This window comes from Salvelinus alpinus, chromosome 3 (assembly GCF_045679555.1).
Source record: "Salvelinus alpinus chromosome 3, SLU_Salpinus.1, whole genome shotgun sequence".
NCBI lineage: Eukaryota > Metazoa > Chordata > Actinopteri > Salmoniformes > Salmonidae > Salvelinus > Salvelinus alpinus.
Window position 1 is genome coordinate 15,001,514 of NC_092088.1, and position 26,547 is coordinate 15,028,060.

The 26,547-nt window shown below is 46.6% G+C and overlaps 2 protein-coding genes across 2 annotated transcripts in view; both read right to left on the reverse strand.

The window, feature by feature from the left end:
* Window positions 1-3,446: 3,446 nt before the first annotated feature.
* LOC139570077 (NLR family CARD domain-containing protein 3-like) lies at window positions 3,447-8,682 on the reverse strand. Its single transcript, XM_071391581.1, has 9 exons — window positions 7,870-8,682; window positions 7,548-7,712; window positions 7,362-7,439; window positions 5,286-7,068; window positions 5,018-5,191; window positions 4,703-4,876; window positions 4,421-4,594; window positions 4,292-4,338; window positions 3,447-4,203 (listed from the first exon to the last, which is right to left on the reverse strand). Exons 1-9 carry the CDS (start codon window positions 8,138-8,140, stop codon window positions 3,674-3,676), a joined length of 3,396 nt encoding a protein of 1,131 aa, XP_071247682.1. The 5' UTR covers window positions 8,141-8,682; the 3' UTR covers window positions 3,447-3,673.
* Window positions 8,683-8,837: 155 nt separating this feature from the next.
* The window catches only part of LOC139570078 (protein kinase C epsilon type-like), a 22,347-nt gene continuing 4,637 nt past the window's right edge, over window positions 8,838-26,547 (reverse strand). Inside the window, exons 3-16 of the mRNA XM_071391582.1 lie at window positions 26,540-26,547; window positions 17,570-17,735; window positions 17,327-17,361; window positions 17,058-17,146; window positions 15,825-15,954; window positions 15,314-15,456; window positions 14,789-14,864; window positions 14,545-14,711; window positions 13,744-13,917; window positions 13,356-13,510; window positions 11,425-11,563; window positions 10,946-11,134; window positions 10,656-10,802; window positions 8,838-10,198 (exon numbers count right to left, since the gene is read on the reverse strand). The exon at window positions 26,540-26,547 is cut by the window's right edge and continues 56 nt beyond it. Of these exons, the coding sequence (XP_071247683.1) occupies window positions 10,055-10,198; window positions 10,656-10,802; window positions 10,946-11,134; window positions 11,425-11,563; window positions 13,356-13,510; window positions 13,744-13,917; window positions 14,545-14,711; window positions 14,789-14,864; window positions 15,314-15,456; window positions 15,825-15,954; window positions 17,058-17,146; window positions 17,327-17,361; window positions 17,570-17,735; window positions 26,540-26,547 (1,762 nt within the window). The 3' untranslated portion in view covers window positions 8,838-10,054. The remainder of the gene's footprint in view (window positions 10,199-10,655; window positions 10,803-10,945; window positions 11,135-11,424; window positions 11,564-13,355; window positions 13,511-13,743; window positions 13,918-14,544; window positions 14,712-14,788; window positions 14,865-15,313; window positions 15,457-15,824; window positions 15,955-17,057; window positions 17,147-17,326; window positions 17,362-17,569; window positions 17,736-26,539) is intronic.

Sequence of the window (26,547 nt, forward strand, 5' to 3'; positions counted from 1 at the left end):
TTTTATTCTGTACAGGCTTCCTTCTTTTCACTCTGTCATTTATGTTAGTATTGTGGAATAACTACGTTGTTGATCCATCCTCAGTTATCTTCTATCACAGCCATTAAACTCTGTAACTGTTTTAAAATCACCATCATGATAACACCCCTGAGTGGAAGGACGCCTGTATCTTTGTAGTGACTGGGTGTATTGATACACCATCCAGAGTGTCATTAATAACTGCACCATGCTTTACTTTCTTTGTTACTCATCTTCCAATAGGTGACCTTTGTGAGGCACTGGAAAACCTCCTTGGTCTTTGTGGTTGAATCTAAGGCCCCGACTGAGGGACCTTATAGATAATTGTATGTGTGGGGTACAGAGATGAGGTAGTCATTCAAAAATCATGTTCAACACTATTACTGCACACAGAGTGTTCATAAAATGTTTTATGTTGCTTGTTAAGCAAATGTTTACTCCTGAACTTATTTAGGCTGGCCATAACAAAGGGGTTGAATACTTATTGACTCAAGACATTTCAGCTTTTAATTTTTTCATTTCCTTTTTAAAAACATAATTCCACTTTGACATTATGGGGTGTTGTGTGTAGGTAGATCAGTGACACAAAATCTCAATTTAATCCATTTTAAATTGAGGCTGTAACACAACAAAATGTGGAAAAAGCCAAGGAGCGTGAATACTTTCTGAAGGCACCTGGGTAATAACAGCTGCGTGAAGGGGCTGGCTGTGCCATGCTACTACAGCCAACACTAGCCAATAAAAAATGTTACTGAAGAAAAGTATTACTCTTGCTTGTTTAAAAGTCTGTACTTTAATCCGATTGTCATTCATGTATCGATAAATATCATCACATTCATCATCACATGAATGGACCTTAATCATTATCAGTCAGGTCTAGTGTGGTTCAAGCACAAATGTGGATACAGATTTAAAGGTTGACCATCCATGATATCAAGACAATATACTGAACAAAAATATGAGATTGTACTGAGTTACAGTTCAAATAAGGAAATCAGTAAGCTTGATGTGGAGGTCCTGGGCTGGTGTGGTTACACGTGATCTGTGTTTGTGAAGCTGATTGGACGTACTGCCAAATTCTCTAAAACGACGTTGGAGGAAGCTTATGGTAGAGAAATTAACATTAAATTCTCTGGCAACAGCCCTGTGGACAGTCCTGCAGTCAGCATGTCAATTACACGCTCCCTCAAAACATCTGTGGCATTGTGTTGTGTGACAAAACTGCACATTTTAAAGTGGCCTTTTATTGTCCCCAGCACAAGGTGCACCTGTGTAATGATCTTGTTGTTTTTTCAACTTCTTGAAATGCCACACCTGTCAGGTGGATGGATTATCTTAGCAAATGAGAAAAGCTCACTAACAGGGATGTAAACAAATTTGTGCAAAACAAATGAGAGAAATAAGCTTTTTGTGCGTATGGAACATTTCTGGGATTTTTTCTTTCAGTTTATGAAACATGGGACCGACACTTTAATGTTGCGTTTATATTTTTGTTCAGTGTAGTTTTAACCATGTTTTGAGGATATACAGTGTTTGTTTACATTTGCATTGTTCACAAACAAAGGAGTAAAACAAGCTCATATTCTTGGTTCCGACAGTTGAAGAAGGCTCATGAGGCATCTATCTATAAGTTATATTTAAGCAATACGGCCTGAGGAGGTGTGGTATATAGCCAATATTACACGGCTATGGGCTGTTCTAACGCACGACCCAACGAGGAGTTGCGTCATATACCACAAAACCGAGGGCGCCTTATTGGCATTATAAACTTGTTACCAATGTCATGAGAACAGTAAACAAGTATTTGTTTGTGATACCCGTGGTTTACGGTCTGATATACAATGGCTTTCTACCAAATCTGCATTCAGTGCTCGAACCACCCGGTTTATAATCTTCAATAATCAATGGGTATACAGTGGGGAGAACAAGTATTTGATACACTGCCGATTTTGCAGGTTTTCCTACTTACAAAGCATGTAGAGGTCTGTAATTATTATCATAGGTACACTTCAACTATGAGAGACGGAATCTAAAACAAAAATCCAGAAATTCACATTGTATGATTTTTAAGTAATTAATTTGCATTTTATTGCATGACATAAGTATTTGATACATCAGAAAAGCAGAACTTAATATTTGGTACAGAAACCTTTGTTTGCAATTACAGAGATCATACGATTCCTGTAGTTCTTGACTAGGTTTGCACACACTGCAGCAGGGATTTTGGCCCACTCCTCCCTACAGATCTTCTCCAGATCCTTCAGGTTTCGGGGCTGTCGCTGGGCAATACGGACTTTCAGCTCCCTCCAAAGATTTTCTATTGGGTTCAGGTCTGGAGAATGGCTAGGCCACTCCAGGACCTTGAGATGCTTCTTACGGAGCCACTCCTTAGTTGCCATGGCTGTGTGCTTCGTGTCGTTGTCATGCTGGAAGACCCAGCCACGACCCATCTTCAATGCTCTTACTGAGGGAAGGAGGTTGTTGGCCAAGATCTCGCGATACATGGCCCCATCCATCCTCCCCTCAATACGGTGCAGTCGTCCTGTCCCCTTTGCAGAAAAGCATCCCCAAAGAATGATGTTTCCACCTCCATGCTTCACGGTTGGGATGGTGTTCTTGGGGTTGTACTCATACTTCTTCTTCCTCCAAACACGGCGAGTGGAGTTAGACCAAAAAGCTCTATTTTTGTCTCATCAGACCACATGACCTTCTCCCATTCCTCCTCTGGATCATCCAGATGGTCATTGGCAAACTTCAGACAGGCCTGGACATGCACTGGCTTAAGCAGGGGGACCTTGCGTGCGCTGCAGGATTTTAATCCATGACGGCGTAGTGTGTTACTAATGGTTTTCTTTGAGACTGTGGTCCCAGCTCTCTTCAGGTCATTGACCAGGTCCTGCCGTGTAGTTCTGGGCTGATCCCTCACCTTCCTCATGATCATTGATGCCCCACGAGGTGAGATCTTGCATGGAGCCCCAGACCGAGGGTGATTGACCGTCATCTTGAACTTCTTCCATTTTCTAATAATTGCGCCAACAGTTGTTTCCTTCTCACCAAGCTGCTTGCCTATTGTCCTGTAGCCCATCCCAGCCTTGTGCAGGTCTACAATTTTATCCCTGATGTCCTTACACAGCTCTCTGGTCTTGGCCATTGTGGAGAGGTTGGAATCTGTTTGATTGTGTGTGGACAGGTGTCTTTTATACAGGTAACGAGTTCAAACAGGTGCAGTTAATACAGGTAATGAGTGGAGAACAGGAGGGCTTCTTAAAGAAAAACTAACAGGTCTGTGAGAGCCGGAATTCTTACTGGTTGGTAGGTGATCAAATACTTATGTCATGCAATAAAATGCAAATTAATTATTTAAAAATCATACAATATGATTTTCTGGATTTTTGTTTTAGATTCCGTCTCTCACAGTTGAAGTGTACCTATGATAAAAATTACAGACCTCTACATGCTTTGTAAGTAGGAAAACCTGCAAAATCGGCAGTGTATCAAATACTTGTTCTCCCCACTGTATATAACTAATTTAAAAGTCTAAAAATAGATGTAGCAACTGTAAAAGATCCCTTTAATATAATCACTTGCTAAACTATGTTACACACAAATACATGAGTGTAATCTCCCTGAAATCTCAGGTGTTTCTCCAGGGAGGCTATTCTACCTGACACAAGGACACTGACGAGTCCACCCAGCCTAGCCTAAACCCTGGATAGAGGGGCTCAGTGAACGTGGAGTGGAACGTGTGCAGGTGGGTCAGTGTGTTAGAGGAGACACTGTAGAAGGACAGAGTGCCGGCCGGCCAGTCCAGATACACTCCTACTCTGTTAGAGAGAGAGGAGATGGTTATGGCAGTGCTCTTGTCATTGTGCCAGGCTGTGTAGCTGTCATTAGAGCAGTTCAGACTCCAGGACACAGCGTTTCGTCCAAACCAGCAGTCATGTCCCTCTCCACTCCTGCTGATCCCTCTGTAAGCTACTCCCATCAGAGCTCTCCCATTACACTCTGCCTCCCAATAGCAGCGCCCATCCAGACCTTCTCGACACAGCACCTGCCTCCAGTAGTCAAATCTCTCTGGGTGATCAGGAAACGGCTGCTCTTTCCCTCGCGTCACCTTCCTGTTCTCCTCAGACAGCGAGAGCTCTTTGTGTGCTGTGTTTGGGTCCAGTGTGAGCTCACAGGCATCTGAAAAAATTATGAAACTCACAGTAAAATAACACGCACGCACGCACGTACACGCACACGCACACGCACACACAATGTACATACTCACATCTCTGTGGTCCTGGTCTGATCCTGAATTCAGCACAGCACTCCACACTGTCAGAGAGGCAGTAAAACAGGGCTGTGATTCACTCAATCCCAAACTGTTAATAGACTTGTTTTACAAATTCATTGTTACCTAAGTTTCTCCAGTTTACAGTGTGGATCTTCCAGTACAGCAGAGAGAAGCTTCACTCCCGAGTCTCCTGGGTAATTATAGCTCAAGTCCAGCTCTCTCAGGTGTGAGGGGTTGGAATTGAGAGAGGATGCTAGCAAAGCACATCCTTCCTCTGTGACACTACAAAGTGACAACCTTTAAACAAAAAGAGAAAATCATTTTACATTTAGCTGCCTCTAAAAGTGGTGAATATATATTATCAATATTTTACTCGTAAAACCAGATTGTTTAGAAATCCCTCACCTTACAACCTCCAGTTTACAGTGCGGACTGCCCAGTCCTGCAGAGAGCAGCATGACTCCTGAATCCTGCAGGTTGTTGTCACTCAGGTCCAGCTCTCTCAGGTGTGAAGAGTTTGAGCTGAGAGCTGAGGCCAACGCTTCACAGCATCTTTCTGTGAGTTTGCATCGCCTCAGGCTAGAATGAAAATATATCAAATGAATAGGGGACATACATAACAAACAAACATCGATGCTTTCCTAAAATATACTAGACAACATAGATTTTACATTAATTGTGAAAATAATGATCATGTTGTAAAACCACAGAAATGCTGACCTTAATGTTTCCAGTTTACACTGTGGACTTGCCAGTCCAGCAGAGAGCAGCTTCACCCCTGAATCCTGTAGGTCGTTGTGACTCAGGTCCAGCTCTCTCTGGTGTGAGGAGTATGAGCTGAGTGCTGAGGCCAACGCTTCACAGCATCGCTCTGTGAGTTTGCATCGATTCAGTCTAGGAAATAGAATACATAAACACAAGTCTTTACCTGACTAAACAGACAGAGCGAGAAGAGTGTGTGTCTGATGATTTCTGATGTTGTACTCACAGTGCTGTCCTGGAGGCTTTGACCACTGGCAGCAGTCTCAGAAGACCCTCCTCTGATCTGGAGTATTTTTTCAGCTCAAACTCATCCAGCTCCTCTTCTGAAGTCAGCAACACAAAGACCAGAGCTGACCACTGTGCAGGTGAGAGTTTGGCTCCAGAGAGACTTCCTGATCTCAGGTAGCTTTGGATCTCCTCCACTAGAGAATGGTCATGCAGTTCATTCAGACAGTGGAACAGATTGATGCATCTCTCTGGAGAGGGATTCTCCTTGATCTTCTCCTTCATGTACTTGACTGATTCCTTGTTGGTCTGTGATCTACTTATTTTCTGAGTTAGCAAGCCTCGTAGGAGAATCTGATTGGACTCCAGTGAGAGGCCCAGAAGGAAGCGGAGGAACAGGTCCAGGTGTCCACTCTCACTCTGTAAGGCCTTGTCAACTGCTGCTTTGTAGAAGCTGGTTGAGGATGAATTTCCGAATGGAAAACGTCTCAGAAATGATTGCTGTTTGGCTAATAGATTCACGTTGTCGTTGATGAATGTGAGAAACACATACAGGGCAGCCAGAAACTCCTGAATACTGAGATGAACAAAGCAGAACACCTTTCCCTGGCATAAGGTCAGTTCCTCACTGAAGATCTCAGTACACACTCCTGAGTACACTGATGCCTGGCCGATGAGTATGCCACACTCTCTCAGGTCTTCCTCATAGAAGATCAGGTTGCCTTTCTCCAGTTGTTGGAAAGCCAGTTTTCCCAGGGACATGATGCTCTTTCTCATCCAGTCAGGGTCAGGTGTTCCTCTTCCCTGAAGCCTGAGATTCATGTCTTTCTCCTGAAAAGCCAGGAAGTGTGAGTACATCTGAGTCAGGGTCTTCGGCATCTCTCCACTCCCTGCTTTCTCCAGCTTTCTCTCCAGAACAATGGCTGAGATCCAACAGAAAATGGGTATGTGGCACATGATGTAGAGGCTTCTTGATGTCTTTATGTGTGTGATGATTCTGCTGGCCAGGTTCTCATCGCTGATTCTATTTCTGAAGTACTCTTCCTTCTGTGGGTCATTGAACCCTCGTACCTCTGTCACCTTGTCAACACACTCAGGAGGGATTTGATTGGCTGCTGCAGGGCGGGTGGTTATCCAAAGTTGAGCGGAGGGAAGCAGATTCCCCTTGATGAGGTTTGTTAGCAGCACATCCACTGAGGTTGACTCGGTTATTTTAAACAGAATGTCATTGTTCTGGAAATCTAGAGGAAGTCGACACTCATCCAGGCCATCAAAGACAAAAAGCACCTGATAATTGTCGTAGTTTGATATCTCGGTTTCTTTTGTTTCCGTAAAAAAGCCATTGAGAAGTTCGATCAAACTGCATCTTTTCTTTCTGATCAAATTCAGCTCTCGAAAAGAAAGAGGGAATATCAACTGGAGATTTTGATTGGCTTTTCCATCTGCCCAGTCCAGAATGAACTTCTGCACTGAGACGGTTTTCCCGATGCCAGCGACTCCCTTCGTCAGCACAGTTCTGATGAATTGACCAAGTAAGGGCAGAAAGATGTCGTTGCATTGGATTGGTGTTTCTTGTGTGGCTGTTCTTCTGGATGCCGTCTCAATCTGTCTCACCTCGTGTTCATTATTGACCTCTGTACTTCCAGCCTCTGTGATGTAGAGCTCTGTGTAGATCTGGTTGAGAAGTTTTCTGTTCCCGTGGCTGGCCAGTCCCTCAAACACACTGAAGAACCTACTATGCAGATTGTGTTTGAGTTTATTTTGACAACTCTCGATTCGTTCATCTGGTAAAGTAAACAAGGGACAAACACGGTATACAAAGGTTCCTGTGAATGTGATTATCCTGTAAATATTCCACTCAAACTGAAACTGTTTAGAGACTGCAGTATAATAATGAAGGGTTGTTAAATCTTAATCTCTGTAAACTACAGGTTACTGGACAACGCTGCCATGTTGTGGTTCTTCTTACCAAAACAACTTCAGATCCAAAGTGTTTCCTTGTTCTTACCACTGCCGAACAACCATCTCTACACAGATCTACAGTAACACAGCCATACACCCCTTCTATCAGTATTACCATTGTCTTCTGTATTCACAGGTTCAGGTGGAAACATGGTAAAGTGGGCAGGTGAAGCTTGAGATGGAACTATGGGCTCTGGGGGTAAGGGGAGAGGGACAGAGAGTAGTTTTACACATTTACACAAGGTGATTTATTTTGAGTACCACAACATTCCGTCCAGTGTTTAGTATGTAGGTGACTTACCTTCGTCTAATGAGTTGACTCTGATGTTGAAGTGAACTGGACCACCAATATGGCAGCCGGAGAGCGAAGGGGCCACAACATGGCCGCCCGTCTGAGCTGTACAAGTGATGTAGACAGGAGAGTCTGGAACCCGAATTGAGGCAGCTGCTACCTCAACCTCAGCCTCTACAAATGGAAAGAGAGAACATTTTAGAGAATTAAAAAAATATATTTCACACATAATATTTTATATACTTTTCTGTCAACTCCAAGTGATTTTTTTCAGTGTATTTGTTTTGTCAAGTAATACTAAGCAGTGTAGGTGTGAGTATGGTATATCCACCTTGCTGATCTACTGTTAACATCTTGGTAAGGTCCTTCTGGTTCATCTTCCTCAGGATTTCCAGTGAGATCTTCATAGCTACATCGTGGCCATAGGTGTTCACCATCATATCCACGGTGTCCTGCCTGTCAGCGTTCTCCAGATGGCCCTTGGGGATGAGAGGAAAGCCATCTGGTACACTCTGAGCCAGGTACCAGTGAAATTTCTTCAGATCTTTTCCTACCAGCTCCTCCAGAATAGCCAGTAGCAGGTCAGGAACAGATGTCGTCATCTTAGGTCACAGAAAGTTACAGAAAGACTCCAAAATCCTCCCTCAGACACTGACATGTTACAAATGTGAACTTTGTGTATGTATAGACATAGGTCATCTGCCAAAAGATAACTATTTCTCGATCTAGCTTCCAAAATGTCTATCACTGCATTTTCCTCTCCGTTGCTCTCTCTCTCTCTCTCATTTTTTTAATATCTTTTATAACTCTGTCATATAGTGCCAGTTAGTGAAGCACCAGTTTCCTGTGTGATCTGCTTTGTGGCGTGCTGCACATCAAAACAGGAAGCTGTATTTTCTGTGGTTTGATGTTTGGTTGGTGTCTGCACGCTGACACAGTGATTTCATCACACTGGACCATGTCTTGTTAAAACGTCTTCATGTCCTCACATACACTCAGAGCTCCCTCTGACTTTTTGCTGCTCTGGCAGAATGGAGCACATCATGTGGTACTCTTACTCTGAGACTACCTGAGGTTAGTACAACTGTTGTAACCAGAAAAAATTTATTCTTTGTGCACAATTCATTTTTATACAATTAAAGTGCTATTTACAAGAGAAAATTACAAATGATGCATTTGCTCCATATTGTGGTTTGCACAACACACACACACATCGACAACACTAACACATGCACGCTCAGTTAGAGAAAATGGGAGAGGTCGTTTTGTGTTGACAGTTGAGTGTTTATTGCAGACAGACAGACAGACAGACAGACAGACAGACAGACAGACAGACAGACAGACAGACAGACAGACAGACAGACAGACAGACAGACAGACAGACAGACAGACAGACAGACAGACAGACAGACAGACAGACAGAGACAGACAGACACACACTCGTTATCTCGTGTGCGCATGTGAGTATATGTGAGTATGTGTGTGTACATGAAGTAGTGCACTATAGGTAGAGATTACAAAACGGAACATAAAAGGAAATGGATAGAAAAGCAGAGGTAGAAACTAAAAGTGAGATGGCTTCTGGGAAGAAGGGGGTTGGGGTGGTGGTGGGAACAAAAGTGACAGGGGACATCATGTCAGTCACAAAGCCAAACACCCCAGAACATACACATAACACACGCTGTACACAGATAGAGAGAGAGAGAGAGAGAGACACACACACACACACACACACACACACACACACACACACACACACACACACACACACACACACACACACACACACACACACACACACACACACACACACACACACACACACACACACACACACACACACACACACACACACACACACACACACACACACACACACACACACAGGACAGAAATAGGGAGTGAGAGTGAGGTGGTCTGTACTACGTTGAAGACTGCTCATCTCTGATTGGTGAAGGTAGTTGAAATGAGTCAATGGAACAGCAATGGAACACCGACACAATTTTTAAAAATCAGTACAAACAAAAACAATATCAACTAATCAAAGAAATAAAAAATACAATATATATCCCGCCAATGCACTTCATTTACCTTGGAGTTTGCACTTTTGGGACTATTCCATTGGTTCCATTGTACCAGACAAACCAAATAAAGCACACAGGTATTTGACAAATGTTTTCAACAGAAGTATTTGACAAATGTTTTCAACATTTTGACCAAAGGTATTTTTTTATCTTTTTTTTAGGCAGCAGTAATTTTTGTAACCAGTAGCACCGGTCCACGCTTCAGACTCCTCTACAGAAACACACACACACACACACACACACACACACACACACACACACACACACACACACACACACACACACACACACACACACACACACACACACACACACACACACACACACACACACACACACACACACACACACACACACACACACACACACACACACACACACACACACACACACACACACACACATCTGAACCCTAGAGGGGCATCTACGTTCTCAGATCTGTGTCTCTGCACAGAAAGAGAAACCTTTAAAGTCCTCCTGGTTGATCTGTCTGATAACAGCCTCGTCTGTGGGAGTTAACACTGGGTCTTCTCTGGTGAAGTCCTCGTCAAAGTTATTCACATCACGCCTCGTCTTCTACAGAGAGAGAGAGACAGTGAGGGAGAGAGAGAGAGAGAGACAGACAGTGAGGGAGAGAGAGAGACAGACAGTGAGGGAGAGAGAGAGAGACAGTGAGGGAGAGAGAGAGAGATAGACAGAGGGAGAGAGAGAGAGATAGACAGTGAGGGAGAGAGAGAGGCAGTGAGGGAGAGAAAGATAGACAGTGAGGGAGAGAGCGAGACAGTGAGGGAGAGAGAGAGACAGACAGTGAGGGAGAGAGAGAGACAGACAGTGAGGGAGAGAGAGAGAGAGATAGACAGTGAGGGAGAGAGAGAGACAGTGAGGGAGAGAGAGAGAGACAGTGAGGGAGAGAGAGAGACAGTGAGGGAGAGAGAGAGAGACAGTGGGAGAGAGAGCGAGAGTGAGAAGGCGGAGTCAACCAGGAGACACGTGATTGTGTGTGTGTGTGTGTGTGCGTGTGTGTGTGACTTACAATGCGTGGTTTGAAGGGGGGTTTGAGTCGTCTCTGCTCCAGCAGCGTCCAGTCGATGTCTTTGAAGAATGAGTGTTTCTTAATGGCCTCGTCACAACCCTGAGACAACACACACCCTAACCTCTGGCCTGGGGTCTTAGTCAGAAACTATACACACACACACACAGAGGGAGAGAGAGACGGTACAGACACAATGATGTTAGACAAAGAAAGAGAAAGAAAGAAAGAGAGATGAGGGATGGACAGAGGGATGAGATAAAGGTGAACAATGATGGAGTGATGGTGCGTACAGCTCTGAGGATGGATACAGCCTCCTTGCTGAGCCAGACGGGGTAGAGGACATCGTCATGGAGGATAGACTCAAAGAGGTCGTCTTCGTTGTCTGCTTCAAACGGAGGCTGGCCAGCCAACATCTCATACACTAACACACCCAGAGCCCACCAGTCCACTGATGGACCGTACTCCAGTTCCTGTAGGATCTACAGACAGACAGACAGACAGACAGACAGACAGACAGACAGACAGACAGACAGACAGACAGACAGACAGACAGAGACAGACAGACAGACAGACAGACAGACAGACAGACAGACAGACAGACAGACAGACAGAGACAGACAGACAGACAGACAGAGACAGACAGACAGACACACACTCGTTATCTCTATCATCCGGGGATCTAAAAACACTGCGATGCCATCACACGTCAGACACGAGGGGCAGTTTAGATGAACCTTAGGCGACAGAAAGTAGTGTAACACCAGCTCACCTCAGGCGCTATGTAATCAGGCGTGCCACAGAACGTGGTTGTGGTGACTCCATTGATGATGCCCTCCTTACACATGCCAAAGTCTGCTAGCTTACAGTGGCCCTCTGCATCCAACAATATGTTATCTAACTTCAGATCCCTGAGAGAGAGAGAGAGAGAGAGAGAGAGAGAGAGAGAGAGAGAGAGAGAGAGAGAGAGAGAGAGAGAGAGAGAGAGAGAGAGAGAGAGAGAGAGAGAGAGAGAGAGAGAGAGAGAGAGAGAGAGAGAGAGAGAGAGAGAGAGAGAGAGAGAGAGAGAGAGAGAGAGAGAGAGAGAGAGAGAGAGAGAGAGAGAGAGAGAGAGAGAGAGAGAGAGAGAGAGAGAGAATCATGGTTACCTGTAACACTGGCTCAACAAAAGCAGCAAGCACTATATAATTCTTATGCGGTGCAGGAACATGTGGACTGTGGTTAGAGGGCAGAGGTTACCTGTATATGACCCCGTTGCGGTGCAGGACCATGTGGACTGTGGTTAGAGGGCAGAGGTTACCTGTATATGACCCCGTTGCGGTGCAGGACCATGTGGACTGTGGTTAGAGGGCAGAGGTTACCTGTATATGACCCCGTTGCGGTGCAGGACCATGTGGACTGTGGTTAGAGGGCAGAGGTTACCTGTATATGACCCCGTTGCGGTGCAGGAACATGTGGACTGTGGTTAGAGGGCAGAGGTTACCTGTATATGACCCCGTTGCGGTGCAGGACCATGTGGACTGTGGTTAGAGGGCAGAGGTTACCTGTATATGACCCCGTTGCGGTGCAGGAACATGTGGACTGTGGTTAGAGGGCAGAGGTTACCTGTATATGACCCCGTTGCGGTGCAGGAACATGTGGACTGTGGTTAGAGGGCAGAGGTTACCTGTATATGACCCCGTTGCGGTGCAGGACCATGTGGACTGTGGTTAGAGGGCAGAGGTTACCTGTATATGACCTCGTTGCGGTGCAGGAACATGTGGACTGTGGTTAGAGGGCAGAGGTTACCTGTATATGACCCCGTTGCGGTGCAGGAACATGAGTGCGGAGGTTAGAGGGCAGAGGTTACCTGTATATGACCCCGTTGCGGTGCAGGAACATGTGGACTGTGGTTAGAGGGCAGAGGTTACCTGTATATGACCCCGTTGCGGTGCAGGAACATGTGGACTGTGGTTAGAGGGCCGAGGTTACCTGTATATGACCCCGTTGCGGTGCAGGAACATGTGGACTGTGGTTAGAGGGCAGAGGTTACCTGTATATGACCCCGTTGCGGTGCAGGAACATGTGGACTGTGGTTAGAGGGCAGAGGTTACCTGTATATGACCCCGTTGCGGTGCAGGAACATGTGGACTGTGGTTAGAGGGCAGAGGTTACCTGTATATGACCCCGTTGCGGTGCAGGAACATGTGGACTGTGGTTAGAGGGCAGAGGTTTCCTGTATATGACCCCGTTGCGGTGCAGGAACATGTGGACTGTGGTTAGAGGGCAGAGGTTACCTGTATATGACCCCGTTGCGGTGCAGGAACATGTGGACTGTGGTTAGAGGGCAGAGGTTACCTGTATATGACCCCGTTGCGGTGCAGGAACATGTGGACTGTGGTTAGAGGGCAGAGGTTACCTGTATATGACCCCGTTGCGGTGCAGGAACATGTGGACTGTGGTTAGAGAACAGAGGTTACCTGTATATGACCCCGTTGCGGTGCAGGAACATGTGGACTGTGGTTAGAGGGCCGAGGTTACCTGTATATGACCCCGTTGCGGTGCAGGAACATGTGGACTGTGGTTAGAGAACAGAGGTTACCTGTATATGACCCCGTTGCGGTGCAGGAACATGTGGACTGTGGTTAGAGAACAGAGGTTACCTGTATATGACCCCGTTGCGGTGCAGGAACATGTGGACTGTGGTTAGAGAACAGAGGTTACCTGTATATGACCCCGTTGCGGTGCAGGAACATGAGTGCGGAGGTGACTTCAGCAGCGTAGAAGCGAGAGCGAGCCTCGTCAAACTTCCTGGAGTGTTGGATCTGAAACATCAGGTCTCCTCCGTTCACGTACTCCATCACGAAGAACAGACGGTCCTGGAGAGGAGAGGAGACGGTTGGTGTGTGTGTGTGTGTGTGTGTGTGTGTGTGTGTGTGTGTGTGTGTGTGTGTGTGTGTGTGTGTGTGTGTGTGTGTGTGTGTGTGTGTGTGTGTGTGTGTGTGTGTGTGTGTGTGTGTGTGTGTGTGTGTGTGTGTGTGTGTGTGTGTGTGTGTAGGTGTATGTGTATGTGTGTACGTGTGTGTGTGCGTGTACGTGTGTGTGTGCGTACCCGGGTCTGGAAGCAGCAGTAGAGCTGGCAGAGGTAGGGGTGTGTGCGTGCCAGGGCCAGGATGCGTTTCTCGGTCAGGGTGCAGTCCACGTCTTCATCCTGCTGGATCACATCCTTCTTCAACACCTTCACTGCAAACACCTCCTCACTGCCTTTCAGCTCTGCTAACATCACCTGAAGGAGGGAGGGAGGCAGAGAGAGAGAGAGAGAGAGGGATACTTTACACTTCCTTACTGCCTTTCAGCTCTGCTAACATCACCTGAAGGAGGGAGGGAGGCAGAGAGAGATACTTTACACTTCCTCACTGCCTTTCAGCTCTGCTAACATCACCTGAAGGAGGGAGGGAGGGAGGGAGAGAGAGAGAGAGAGAGAGAGAGAGAGAGAGAGAGAGAGGGATACTTTACACTTCCTCACTGCCTTTCAGCTCTGCTAACATCACCTGAAGGTGGGAGGGAGGGAGAGAGAGAGAGAGAGGGATACTTTACACTTCCTCACTGCCTTTCAGCTCTGCTAACATCACCTGAAGGAGGGAGGGAGGCAGAGAGGGATACTTTACACTTCCTCACTGCCTTTCAGCTCTGCTAACATCACCTGAAGGAGGGAGGGAGGGAGGGAGAGAGAGAGAGAGAGAGAGAGAGAGAGGGATACTTTACACTTCCTCACTGCCTTTCAGCTCTGCTAACATCACCTGAAGGAGGGAGGGAGGGAGAGAGAGAGAGGAAGAGAGAGATACTTTACACTTCCTCACGACCATCAGCTCTTTCCCTTCCTCCTCTTTCCCTCCTCCCTCCTTCTCCTCACCTTTCCAAAGCTTCCTTTCCCCAAGACCTTGATGAAGCTGAAGTCTTTGAGAGTCCTCTTCGCTGCTCCGTTGTCCCGCGAGGTAGAGGAGGAACCGGAGGAGGAGGAGGAAGAGCCTCGCATCTCTAACGACATCCCCCGTTGTAGCCGCTCCAACTCAGCCAGCTCTGCACAGGCGCACATGAAGAAAGTCAGACAGCTGTGTGACTTCGAGTGTGTTTGTGACCATGTGTTTGTGTGTTACCGTGCTGTGAGGGGGAGGTGGGGGGAAGCTCGTCTGAGAGTTCTGAAGGTGACTGGGAGTCTATCCCTGGTGGTAACTAGAAAGAGGAAAGAAAAGCACCATCATCACTGTCATCCTCGCCATCTTCTGTGAGTGAGTGTGTGTGTGTGTGTGTGTGTGTGTGTGTGTGTGTGTGTGTGTGTGTGTGTGTGTGTGTGTGTGTGTGTGTGTGTGTGTGTGTGTGTGTGTGTGTGTGTGTGTGTGTGTGTGTGTGTGTGTGTGTGTGTGTGAGTGCGTGTACTTGTTCTTCTATCCTTGTGGAGACCTGAAATCCCCAAATATCCCCACAAGGATAGTACAACTAGGAAAATTCACCCTCGTGGGAACATCTCCCACATCCCCATGAGGACAAAGGCTATTTTAAGCATAGGGGTTAGGTTTAGGGTAAGGGCTAGAATTAGGGTTAGGATTTGGCATTGAATTTATATTGAATGGATATAAATGTTAGATCCCCACGAGGACAGAAAAGCTTGTGTGTGAGTGTACCTTTTTCCTGCGCTGTGCAGTCGTGGAAATGTTTTCAGGAGTGACTCCCATTTCAGCCAGGACTTTGGCGATGCCTTTGGCATCCACACCACAGTTGGGAGCTACGTTGGCCTCACACCTCTTGTGGACATTCATCTTACACACTAAACACACACACACACACAATTAGGACCTACATTATCCTCACACCATCTGTTGACAATGAACACTCATCTTACACACCCCCACACAAATACACACTAACAAATACACACAAACATATACACAAACCAACTGTAGAAAGAAGCCATACACACACACACACACACACACACACACACACACACACACACACACACACACACACACACACACACACACACACACACACACACACACACACACACACACACACACACACACACACACACACACACACACACAGACACACACACAAATCAGTGAATCTGTCTTATCTGACCTATGAAAACATAACCACCTTCATTATTAAAGTGAATACACACACACACACCCTTGCATTGCAGGCCCTGCCTCATCAGTCCCCATAGTAGAGATCCACAATGGTCACAGAAGGTAGGAGCCTTGTAGTTGTGGTTTCTGAACTTATGAGGCATGTTGACACTAAACCTCTGGCCACCAACCTGGAGAGAGGGAGTAGGAGGGGAGGAGGGAAAAAGGAAGGGAGGGAGAATTGGTGACTGTTTGGAGGTGTGAATCTACATCTACATTGGAGCATCTCTCTTATAACAGCTAACAGAGCGCGGAGAAATACAATAATATAACCCTATAGTTTATAATAGAGAGAGTTTGGCAGCTGCTCGCAGCCCCGTTCTGTAAGCTCGCAATGAGTTACTCAGCCAAGGAGCAGGAGGGGAGGGCCCAGCCGGCCGGGAGGAAAGGGGACAGTGTGAGTCATAGGATGAGGAAAAGGAGGAGAGTAGGGTCGAAGAGGCAGAATTAGGAGTCAGGAGGGAGAAGGGTGATAGGATAGGGGAGGAGAGGCAGAGTCAGGAGTCAGAAGGGAGAAGGGTGATAGGATAGGGGAGGAGAGGCAGAATCAGGAGTCAGAAGGGTGATAGGATAGGGGAGGAGAGGCAGAATCAGGAGTCAGGAGGGAGAAGGGTGATAGGATAGGGGAGGAGAGGCAGAGTCAGGAGTCAGAAGGGTGATAGGATAGGGGAGGAGAGGCAGAATCAGGAGTCAGAAGGGTGATAGGATAGGGGAGGAGAGGCAGAATCAGGAGTCAGGAGGGAGAAGGGTGATAGGTAAGGGGAGGAGAGGAGAGGCAGAGTCAGGAGTCAGAAGGGTGATAGGATAGGGGAGGAGAGGCAGAATCAGGAGTCAGGAGGGAGAAGGGTGATAGGATAGGGGAGGAGAGGCAGAATCAGGAGTCAGGAGGGAGAAGGGTGATAGGATAGGGGAGGAGAGGCAGAGTCAGGAGTCAGGAGGGAGAAGGGTGATAGGATAGGGGAGGAGAGGCAGAATCAGGAGTCAGGAGGGAGAAGGGTGATAGGATAGGGGAGGAGAGGCAGAGTCAGGAGTCAGGAGGGAGAAGGGTGATAGGATAGGGGAGGAGAGGCAGAATCAGGAGTCAGGAGGGAGAAGGGTGATAGGATAGGGGAGGAGAGAGTAGCGGGGGCGAGAGAGCGAAGATTACGACGGCTCATGACCATCTGGGTTCCAAACCAAAACACATTGCGGTAACTCATTGGTCAACATGGCCACCATAAACAGTCCACAATACCTCCTCGGGTGTATCCTCCTGCTTCTTCATCCCGGCACACTTGGTGATGATATGCTCATGGCAGCGCTTGTGGACCACGCACGTGCACACTGCAATAAACACACACACAATTACACACTTTCACACTGAACAACACACGATAATAATACAACAGACAGACAATGTGCATCTCAATAATGTCTCAATTCATTCTAGAATGTTCAGGTATCACTCTAAACTATCATAATCATTCAAGAACCCAGACAGAAAGAAAGACAACTTGTTCTCACTCTGGCATTGATAACCCTGCTTTCCCAGCACTCCCCTATAAAATCAAAAGAGAGAGAAAGAGATAGAGAGGAAAAGAGGAAGAGAGAAAGTCAGCATTTTGTATAGAAATCAGGGATATGCTACGATAATTATTGGAGCGGATTTCTGAGCCACTTTATCTGGGTCTCGCCGGCAGAGGGAGCACTATGATGAGACAGCGGATAGACGGTTGAGACTGATGTGTGTGTGTGTGTGTTTCTCACCAGATAAAGTCTCGGCAGTGTGAGCAGTAGGTAGGTTGCCGTAGATACGTGGCCATGAACTTGTGTCCGTTAACCTGGTGGACACGCCTCCGGACGGCCCCCTGCCGCCGCCGAGGACCAATCCGCTCTCGGAACACACGCTCCTCATTCTCATTGGCAGCTGAGGCTAACAGACAGACAGAGAGCTTTAAAGAGGGGTCGGTGGTAGGGTGTTGGGGGTACAGGCTAGAGTCTGACGGGATTGGGCACGAGATCATGAGACCATTCCTAAAAGTACAGCATCTTTCTCCCTCCTCCTCTACCTCACGTTATGTCTTTCTGTATGGCCACTAAACCAAAGAGCAGAATTTGAAGATATAAAAATATATTCATATATCCTCCAACCCATCGTTTTACTTCTCTCCCTCCATCTCTCCCTGTCCCTGGGACAGAATTAGCCTTATGAGACAAGAGAACCACCTCCAATCCCCTCCTACTCTCTCACTTTCTCTGTCTGTCTAGGTTGTGATGCAGAGGTTGTGATGCAGATGTGGTTAGTGTGTGTGTGTGTGTGTGTGTGTGTGTGTGTGTGTGTGTGTGTGTGTGTGTGTGTGTGTGTGTGTGTGTGTGTGTGTGTGTGTGTGTGTGTGTGTGTGTGTGTGTGTGTGTGTGTGTGTGTGTGTGTGTGTGTGTGTGTGTGTGTGTGTGTGTGTGTGTGTGTGTGTGTGTGTGTGTTTGAGAGATAAAGCGAGAAAGTGCAGCATCTAAATAGGCCATTACTGAGATCAGTGTGTTTTACATAACACATATCACATCATCCATCTGTCACACACACATTGGGGTGTCAGGAACGAAAAGAGCTTCGACTGGGCTGAGCGGGAGCTGCCCTCCCGTAGGGATGGGAGGGCCAAGATACCACAGTTGGCAGAACGGAGTACTTGGGTTGGGGTGGAGGGTTTGAGCACAACTTGAAGGTAGGTAGGGGAAGTTCCTCTTGCTGCTCTGTAGGCAAGTACCATGGTCTTATAGTGGATGCAAACTTTGACTGTAAGCCAGTGGAGTGTGCAGAGCAGCGGGGTGACATGGGAGAACTTGGGAAGGTTGAACACCAGGCAGGCTGCAGTATTCTGGATAAGTTGCAGGAGTTTGATGGCACAAGCAGGGAGCCCAGCCAACAGCAGGGTGGCAGTAGTCCAGACGGGAGATGACAAGCCCCAGGATTAGGACCTGCACTGCTTCCTGTGTGAGGTAGGGTTGTACTCTACGGATGTTGTAAAGCATGGACCTTCAGGAGCGTGTCACTGCTTTGATGTTTGCAGAGAACGACAGGGTGATGCCAAGGTTCTTTGCACTCTGGGAGGGGGACACCATGGAGATGTCAACCAGGATGGAAAGGTGTTGGAGGGGGCAGGCCTTCCCTGGGAGGAAGAGCAGCTCCGTCTTATCGAGGTTGAGCTTAAGGTGGTGGACCGACACCCAAGCTGAGATAACGTCCAGGCATGCAGAGATGCGTGTCAACACCTGAATGTCAAAAGGGGTGGAAGGAGAAAGTAGTTGAGTGTAATCCGCATAGCAATGATAGGTGAGATCATGTGAGGATATGACAGAGCCAAGTGACTTGATGTATAGAGAGAAGAGGAGGGAGCCTAGAACCGAGCCCTGGGGGACACCAGTAGTGAGAGTACGTGGTGCAGACACAGATCCTCTCCACGTCACCTGGTAGGAGCGGCCTGCCAGGTAGGATGCAATCCAAGAGTGGGCAGAACCTGAGACACCCAGCCCTGAGAGGGTGGAGAGGAGGATCTGATGGTTCACAGTGTCGAATGCTGCGGATAGATCTAGTAGGATGAGAATAGAGGAGAGAGAGTCAGCTTTGGCAGTGCGGAGAGCCTCCGTGACAGAGAGAAGAGCAGTCGGTTGAGTGACCCGTCTTGACGCCTGACTGATTAGGGTCAAGAAGATCGTTTTGAGGGAGATAGCGAGAGAATTGGTCAGAGACATCACGCTCAAGTGTTTTGGAAAGAAAATAAAGAAGGGATACCGGTCTGTAGTTTTTGACATCAGGGGGGTCGAGTGCTGGTTTCTTAAGGAGGGGAGCAACTCTGGCCATTTTGAAGTCAGAAGGGACGCAGCCATTGGCCAGAGATGAGTTGATGAGGGAAGTGAAGAATGGGAGGTCTCCAGAGATGGTCTGGATGAGGAAGGGATGGGGTCGAGCAGGCAGGTTGTCGGGCAGCCTAATGGTTAAGAACGTTGGGCCAGTAACCGGAAGGTCTCAAGGCACTTAACCATATTTGCTCTGGATAAGAGTGTCTGCTAAATGACAAAAAATTATAATAATACACATTTTTTTAAATGTAGTTGCAGGATTTCATCTGGAGAGAAAGGGAAGACAGAAGTCAAGGCGTAGGGTAGTTCCGTGTGAGTGGGACCAGTGGACTCAATAGGCTGAGTGAATGACAAAAGTAATTCGCAGAGAGGGAGGAGGGAGGGGGAGGGGGTGGAGGATTAAGGAGGGAGGAGAAGGTGGAAAAGAGTTTCCTAGGGTTAGAGGCAGAAGCTTTAAATTGTGTGATAGAAAGTGGTGTGATAGAAAGTGGTTTTACCAGCAGATGCAGAGGAAGAGAAGGTAAAGAGGAGGGAGTGAAAGGATTATAGGTCCTCTGGATGTTTTGTTTTGCAGCCATTGGACTCTGAAGCAGGGAAATCTGAGCTTTTGATGTTTGACGGACCGAATGTCTGGCGAATATCGAAACTCAAGCCAACTTTACCATGGTTTTTCAACAAGCTTTTCACTCCGGACGTTTTTATCTGCTCTACCATACATTTTATGTAGGCTAATTCACTTGTGAAGCTTATTATGTGAGCTTACCCAGAAACGCTTTAATTAACTAGTATAAGCCTACTATATAGTTATTTATTTTATCTCAGACTTATATAGCCTACTGGACTCAGAGACCTACTCCCTCAAGTTTTCTTGTTGGGACGAGTGACTCTTTGAACTTACAACGGCTAGCCCCAAGTCGCTGATTTTTTTTCTTGTGCTTTATGACAATGAACTTGCTTACCCGACCATGGGACAGAAAATGTTTGTTCCCACTCTCGCGACTCTGACTCTCTATTGGTTACACACTCTTGGCCTCCCATCCTAACGACCTAGTTGCCAGCTATGTATTCATGTTACCTGATGAAATTGCTGTACAACATGATCTAGTTACCATCTGATGCACATTCAAATGTCATAAAAAATCTACACTACAGAGCTTTCCCTCTCCTCTGCCGTGCCCTGATTGTACTGTTGATGATATCTGGAAATGTGCATGTACACCCTGGCCCGTACTGCTGCTAGCCCCAATCCTGACTTGTGCTCTGATTTCTGCTTCACGGATTTCTGCTCTCGTAAAAGCCTGGGTTTTCTGTACGTTAACACTAGAAGCTTATTACCTAAAATAGATCAATTGAAAGTGTGGGTTCACAGCTCCAATCCAGATGTGTTGGTCATTACTGAGACGTGATTAAGAAAGAGTGTTTTGAACACTGATGTTAACCTTTCTGGTTATAACCTTTTTCGGCAAGACAGATCTTCCAAAGGTGGTGGAGTAGCAATCTTTGCCAAGGAACAACAGTGCTCTGTTGTCTCTACCAAGTCCACCAAACAATTTAATTTGGTTTTAAGCATCCAGTTTTCAAATAGCTCTTTGTTGACTGTTGCTGGGTGCTATCGTCCTCCATCAGCACCAGCCTGTACCCTACCTGCCCTAAGCTCTCTCCTGGCCCCTTACACTAAGTCTGAATTTGTCCTGCTAGGTGAAGTAAACTGGGACATTCGTAAACCACCTGAACAAGTCCTAAAGCAATGGGATTCCTTAAATCTTTCTCAGATTATCACCAATCGCACAAGGTATGACTCCAAACACCCAGAAAAGGCTACTCTCCTTGATGTTATTCTTGCAAATAATCCTGATAGGTATCAGTCTGGTGTTTTCTGTAATGACCTTCGTGATCACTGTTTTACAGCCTGTGTTCGTAATGTCTGCTCAGTTAAATGACCTGTCCTGATTTGTCATAGACGCTTGCTAAAAAACTTTAATGAGCAAGCTTTCCTTCATGACCTGGCCTCTGTAAATTGGTATAGAATCAGCTTGATCCTCTCTGTCGAAGACCTTCAATATTTTCAGTGGTATTTTCAACAAACACGCCCCCATAAAGAAAATGATCATTTAAAACAGGTTCAGTCCCTGGTTCAACCGTGATCTGGCAGAGTTACTCCACCTCAAGAATTCCATTTGGCGAATGGCTCGGCACACGCATACTCAAGCTGACTGGCTGTCGTTCAAGCAAATGAGAAAAGTGCACTCAGGCTGTCCGGAAGTGTAAGAGCATTGAAGATGGGTCGTGGCTGGGTCTTCCAGCATGACAACGACACGAAACACACAGCCATGGCAACTAAGGAGTGGCTCCGTAAGAAGCATCTAAAGTTAGTTCCTTTAAGGAGCAGTTCTCTCTCTATGGGTCTGACCACAAGAAGTTTTGGAAAACAGTTAAAGACCTGGAGAATAAACCCTCCTCCTCAAAGCTGCCCATCCCCCTTAATGTTGATGATGTGGTTGTTACTGACAAGAAGCACATGGCTGAGCTCTTTAATCACCACTTCATTAAGTCAGGATTCCTATTTGTCTCAGCCATGCCTCCTTGCCTGTCCGACATTTCCTCATCTCCCAACCCTTCTAACTATCCCCGATGTTTTTCCCTCTTTTTCCCCTGCCCTGCTACAAAGTTTCTCCCTGTAGGCGGTCACTGAGTCTGAGGTGCTAAAGGATCTCCTTGGTTTAGATCCTTTCCTCTTTAAGGTTGCAGCCCCTATCATCGCCAAGCCTATCTCTCACTTTCTGAACCTGTCTCTCCTCTCTGGGGAGGTTCCCATTGCTTGGAAGGCAGCCACGGTTTGTCCTTTATTTAAAGGGGGAGATCAAGCTGATCCTAACTGTTATAGACCAATTTCTATTTTGCGCTGTTTGTCAAAAGTGTTGGAAAAACTTGTCAATAGTCAGGAAGTAGGAAGCTCTCATCCATTTATATGCAGATTATACAGTCTTATACTCAGCTGGCCCTTCCCCGGATTTTGTGTTAAATGCTCTACAACAAAGCTTTCTCTACACTTAACCTTGTTCTGAACACCTCCAAAACAAAGGTCATGTGGTTCGGTAAGAAAAATGCCCCTCTTCCCACAGGTGTGATTACTACCTCTGAGGGTTTAGAGCTTGAGGTAGTCACCTCATACAAGTACTTGGGAGCATGGCTAGACGGTACACTGTCCTTCTCTCAGCACATATCAAAGCTGCAGGCTAAAGTTAAATCTAGACTTGGTTTCCTCTATCGTAATCACTCCTCTTTCACCCCAGCTGCCAAACGAACCCTGATTCAGATGACCATCCTTCCCATGCTAGATTACGGAGATGTAATTTATAGCTCTGCAGTTAAGGGTGCTCTCGAGCAGCTAGATGTTCTTTACCATTCAACCATCAGATTGGCCACCAATGCTCCTTATAGGACACATCACTGCACTCTATACTCCTCTGTAAACTGGTCGTCTCTGTATACCCGTCGTAAGACCCACTGGTTGATGCTTAGGCCTCACTCCCCCCATCTGAGATATCTACTGCAGCCCTCAACCTCCACATACAACACCCGTTCTCCCAGTCACATTCTGTTAAAGTTCCCCAAAGCACACACATCCCTGGGTCGCTCCTCTTTTCAGTTCTCTGCAGCTAGCGACTGGAACGAGCTGCAACAAACACTCAAACTGGACAGTTTTATCTCAATCTCTTCATTCAAAGACTCAATCATGGACACTCTTACTGACAGTTGTGGCTGCTTTGTGTGATGTATTGTTGTCTCTACCTTCTTGCCCTTTGTGCTGTTGTCTGTGCCCAATAATGTTTGTACCATGTTGTGCGGCTGCCATGTTGTGTTGCTTCCATGCTACGTTGTTGTCTTAGGTTTCTCTTTATGTAGTGTTGTCTTGTCGTGATGTGTGTTTCATCCTATATTATTAATCCCAGCCCCCGTCCCCGCAGGAGGCCTTTTGGTAGGCTGTTATTGTAAATAAGGACTTGTTCTTAACTGACTTGCCTAGTTAAATAAAAAATATATTAAGTTTTCCTCCATTTTCACTCAGCCCCGTTCTGTAAGCTCGCAATGAGTTACTCAGCCAAGGAGCAGGAGTGGAGAGCAGAGCGAGAGAGCGAGAGAGCATTACCATCTGGATAGGGGCTGAGTGGGGTTGGAGGAGAGGGAGATAGAAAAGGAAGCGAAGTAGTGACCTGGAGGGGCGTTAAAGATGAGGTCAAGGGTATTGCCTGCCTTGTGAGTGGAAGGGGACTGGAAAAGGGTGAGGTCAAAAGAGGCAAAGAGGGGAAAGAAAGAGTTGAAAATTAATTAATTTAAGGCAGACGCCAGGAAAGTTGAAGTCACCCAGTATGAGCTTATCAAGGGGTCAATCTCATTGAGGAACTCGAAGGGCACCTGGTGGACAATAAATGACAACAATGTTAAACTTGAGTGGGCAAGTGACAGCATGGAATTCAAATGAGGAGATGGACAGGTGAGAGAGGGAGAAAAGAGAACATCTCCACTAGGAAAAATGAGTAGCCCTGCGTCACCACCTCAATGACCAGACGCTCTTGGACTATGAGAGAACAAGTAGTCTGGTTAAGAGTGGGCAGCTGGAGCAGCAGTGTTGTCTGGGGTGGTCCATGTCTCCGTCAGGGACAAAAAGTCAAGGGACTGAAGGGCAGCAGGGGCTGAGATGAACTCTGCGTACTTGACCGCAGATCTGCAGTTCCAAACGCTGCCGGAGACCCAGAATTCCACAGGGGTTGCGCGCGCAGGGTACACTAAATTAGAAGGGTTGCAGCCGAGGTGCGGGGACAGACGGGAGAGGACAGGTACAGAAAACACACATGCTACAAAAGAGCAACATGAGATGAGATGGTAAGATACTAGAGTGAGAGAGTGGTGTGGAGTCTTCCTCTGTTTCCTTCATCGAATAACTCGGCAGAACCGTCTTATTTTCAGTCATGAGACTGCCGCTGAGAAAACAGGGCAGACTGAAGTACTGACACTAATTGCTAATTGCCTAGCAGAGGTGAATAGCCCACCACCCGGTACTAATTGCTGATTGCCTAGGAGATGAGAAACCACTCCCCCCCTCCAATACAGCCACTGATTACCAAAACAACAACAGTCCCAAATTGCCCTGCCCTTTAATCCTGGTTGATGTGTCAACAATCAGCTTCAAGTTATGAGCAGTCAGCAGTTCTCATACAAAGTAGAATACTGGGAAGACAGCCAGCAGTTAACCTTTTACTGCAGTGTGCTAAATCAGGGTCACACAGAGTGATTATTGGTAGTCTTAAACAAATCTACTTTGATACAAAAGTATACACCTCAAACACATGGTTATGGGTTTAAAGAAAGAAGAGACCTGGACCATGTCAAATATAGAGTTGACATGTATTACATTTGGAGTTTGCATCCCAATATTACACTTTATATACATCACAGAAGACAAAAAAAAAACATTTGACATAGAAACACCAGGTTTTTGGCTTTTTAAAACAAAGAATGTATATTCATTATGAAATTGTGAAAAAGATTAATAACATTGCAACCATGAGGCCACTATAGGGTGATTTGATCATTTGACTGCAGGAAATGGATACAGTAGATGGCCCTAACTAGGAAAAAACAGACTAAAACAAAACCTACTATCCCTCCTGGAGATATCAGAAGTCCTCTAGCTGTGGATTGAAGCAGGTGTGAAGTAACTGGTGTGAAGTAACTGGTGTGAAGTAACTGGTGTGAAGTAATTGGTAGCTTGGTAAACTATATTTTCAGAGTAGATCCAAAACACTGGAAAGAGAGTAGATAAAGGCTCAACAACTATGGTAAGTACGGTGACTACGGTAACGGGAGTGAAGAGGAGAGAATTGTGGAATAGAGGCAGGAGAATTATAGGAGGATACACAGCAGTAACAAAAGGTGTGGGGAAGAGAGATGATGCCGGGAGGGAGGGAGAGGGAGGGGAAGGCCCCTGAGCAGCACGGAACAGATTGCAGTGAGAAGAAACTTGCTAAAAATACCTCCTCCCTCTCTACCCTCTCTCTCTCTCTCTCTCTCTCGCTCCTTGTTCTCTACCCTCTCTCTCTCTCTATCTCTCTCTCTCCCTCTCTCCTTGTTCTCTACCCTCTCTCTCTCTCTATCTCTCTCTCTCCCTCTCTCCTTGTTCTCTACCCTCTCTCTCTCTCTCTCTCTCTCCTTGTTCTCTACCCTCTCTCTCTCTCTCTCTCTCCTTGTTCTCTACCCTCTCTCCCTCTCTCCTTGTTCTCTACCCTCTCTCCCTCTCTCCTCGTTCTCTACTCTCTCTCTCTCTCTCTCTCTCTCTATCTCTCTCTCTCTATCTCTCTCTGTTCTCTACCCTATCTCCTTTCTCTCTCTCTCTCTCTCTCTCTCTCTCTCTCTCTCTCTCTCTCTCTCTCTCTCTCTCTCTCTCTCTCTCGCTCGCTCGCTCGCTCTCTCTCTCTCTCTCTCTCTCTCTCTCTCTCTCTCTCTCTCTCTCTCTCTCTCTCTCTCTCTCTCTCTCTCTCTCTCTCTCTCTCTCTCTCTCTCTCTCTCTCTCTCTCTCTCTCTCTCTCTCTCTCTCTCTCTCTCTCTCTCTCTCTCTCTCTCTCTGGTAACCCTTCTGACTACCCAGTACTTGACTTATATCCAAATATAGTGCAAGTTAATTTTGAGGAATAAATTAGCCAGCTGGATTTTGAGGAAGTGCAGGTGTAAGAGGGGGTCTGGTAAGCAGTTCGGCTGCACAAATGAACCTACAACAGTCAAGCATTAGACTGCAATATCATATAGACCATATGTGGGGGGGAAGAAAGAAAGAAAGAAAGAGAGAGAGAGAGAGACAGAGAGTTGTGGGTAGAATAGTTTTACCTTCAGTA

Coding starts and splice junctions, on each gene's coding strand:
- LOC139570077 (XM_071391581.1), bottom strand. CDS start 8,140: ATGACGACATCTGTTCCTGACCTGCTACTGGCTATTCTGGAGGAGCTG. Junction 7,713..7,869: donor GTTAACAGTAGATCAGCAAG/GTGGATATACCA, acceptor TTCCATTTGTAG/AGGCTGAGGTTGAGGTAGCA. Junction 4,339..4,420: donor TGTAAACTGGAGAAACTTAG/GTAACAATGAAT, acceptor CCTCTCTGACAG/TGTGGAGTGCTGTGCTGAAT.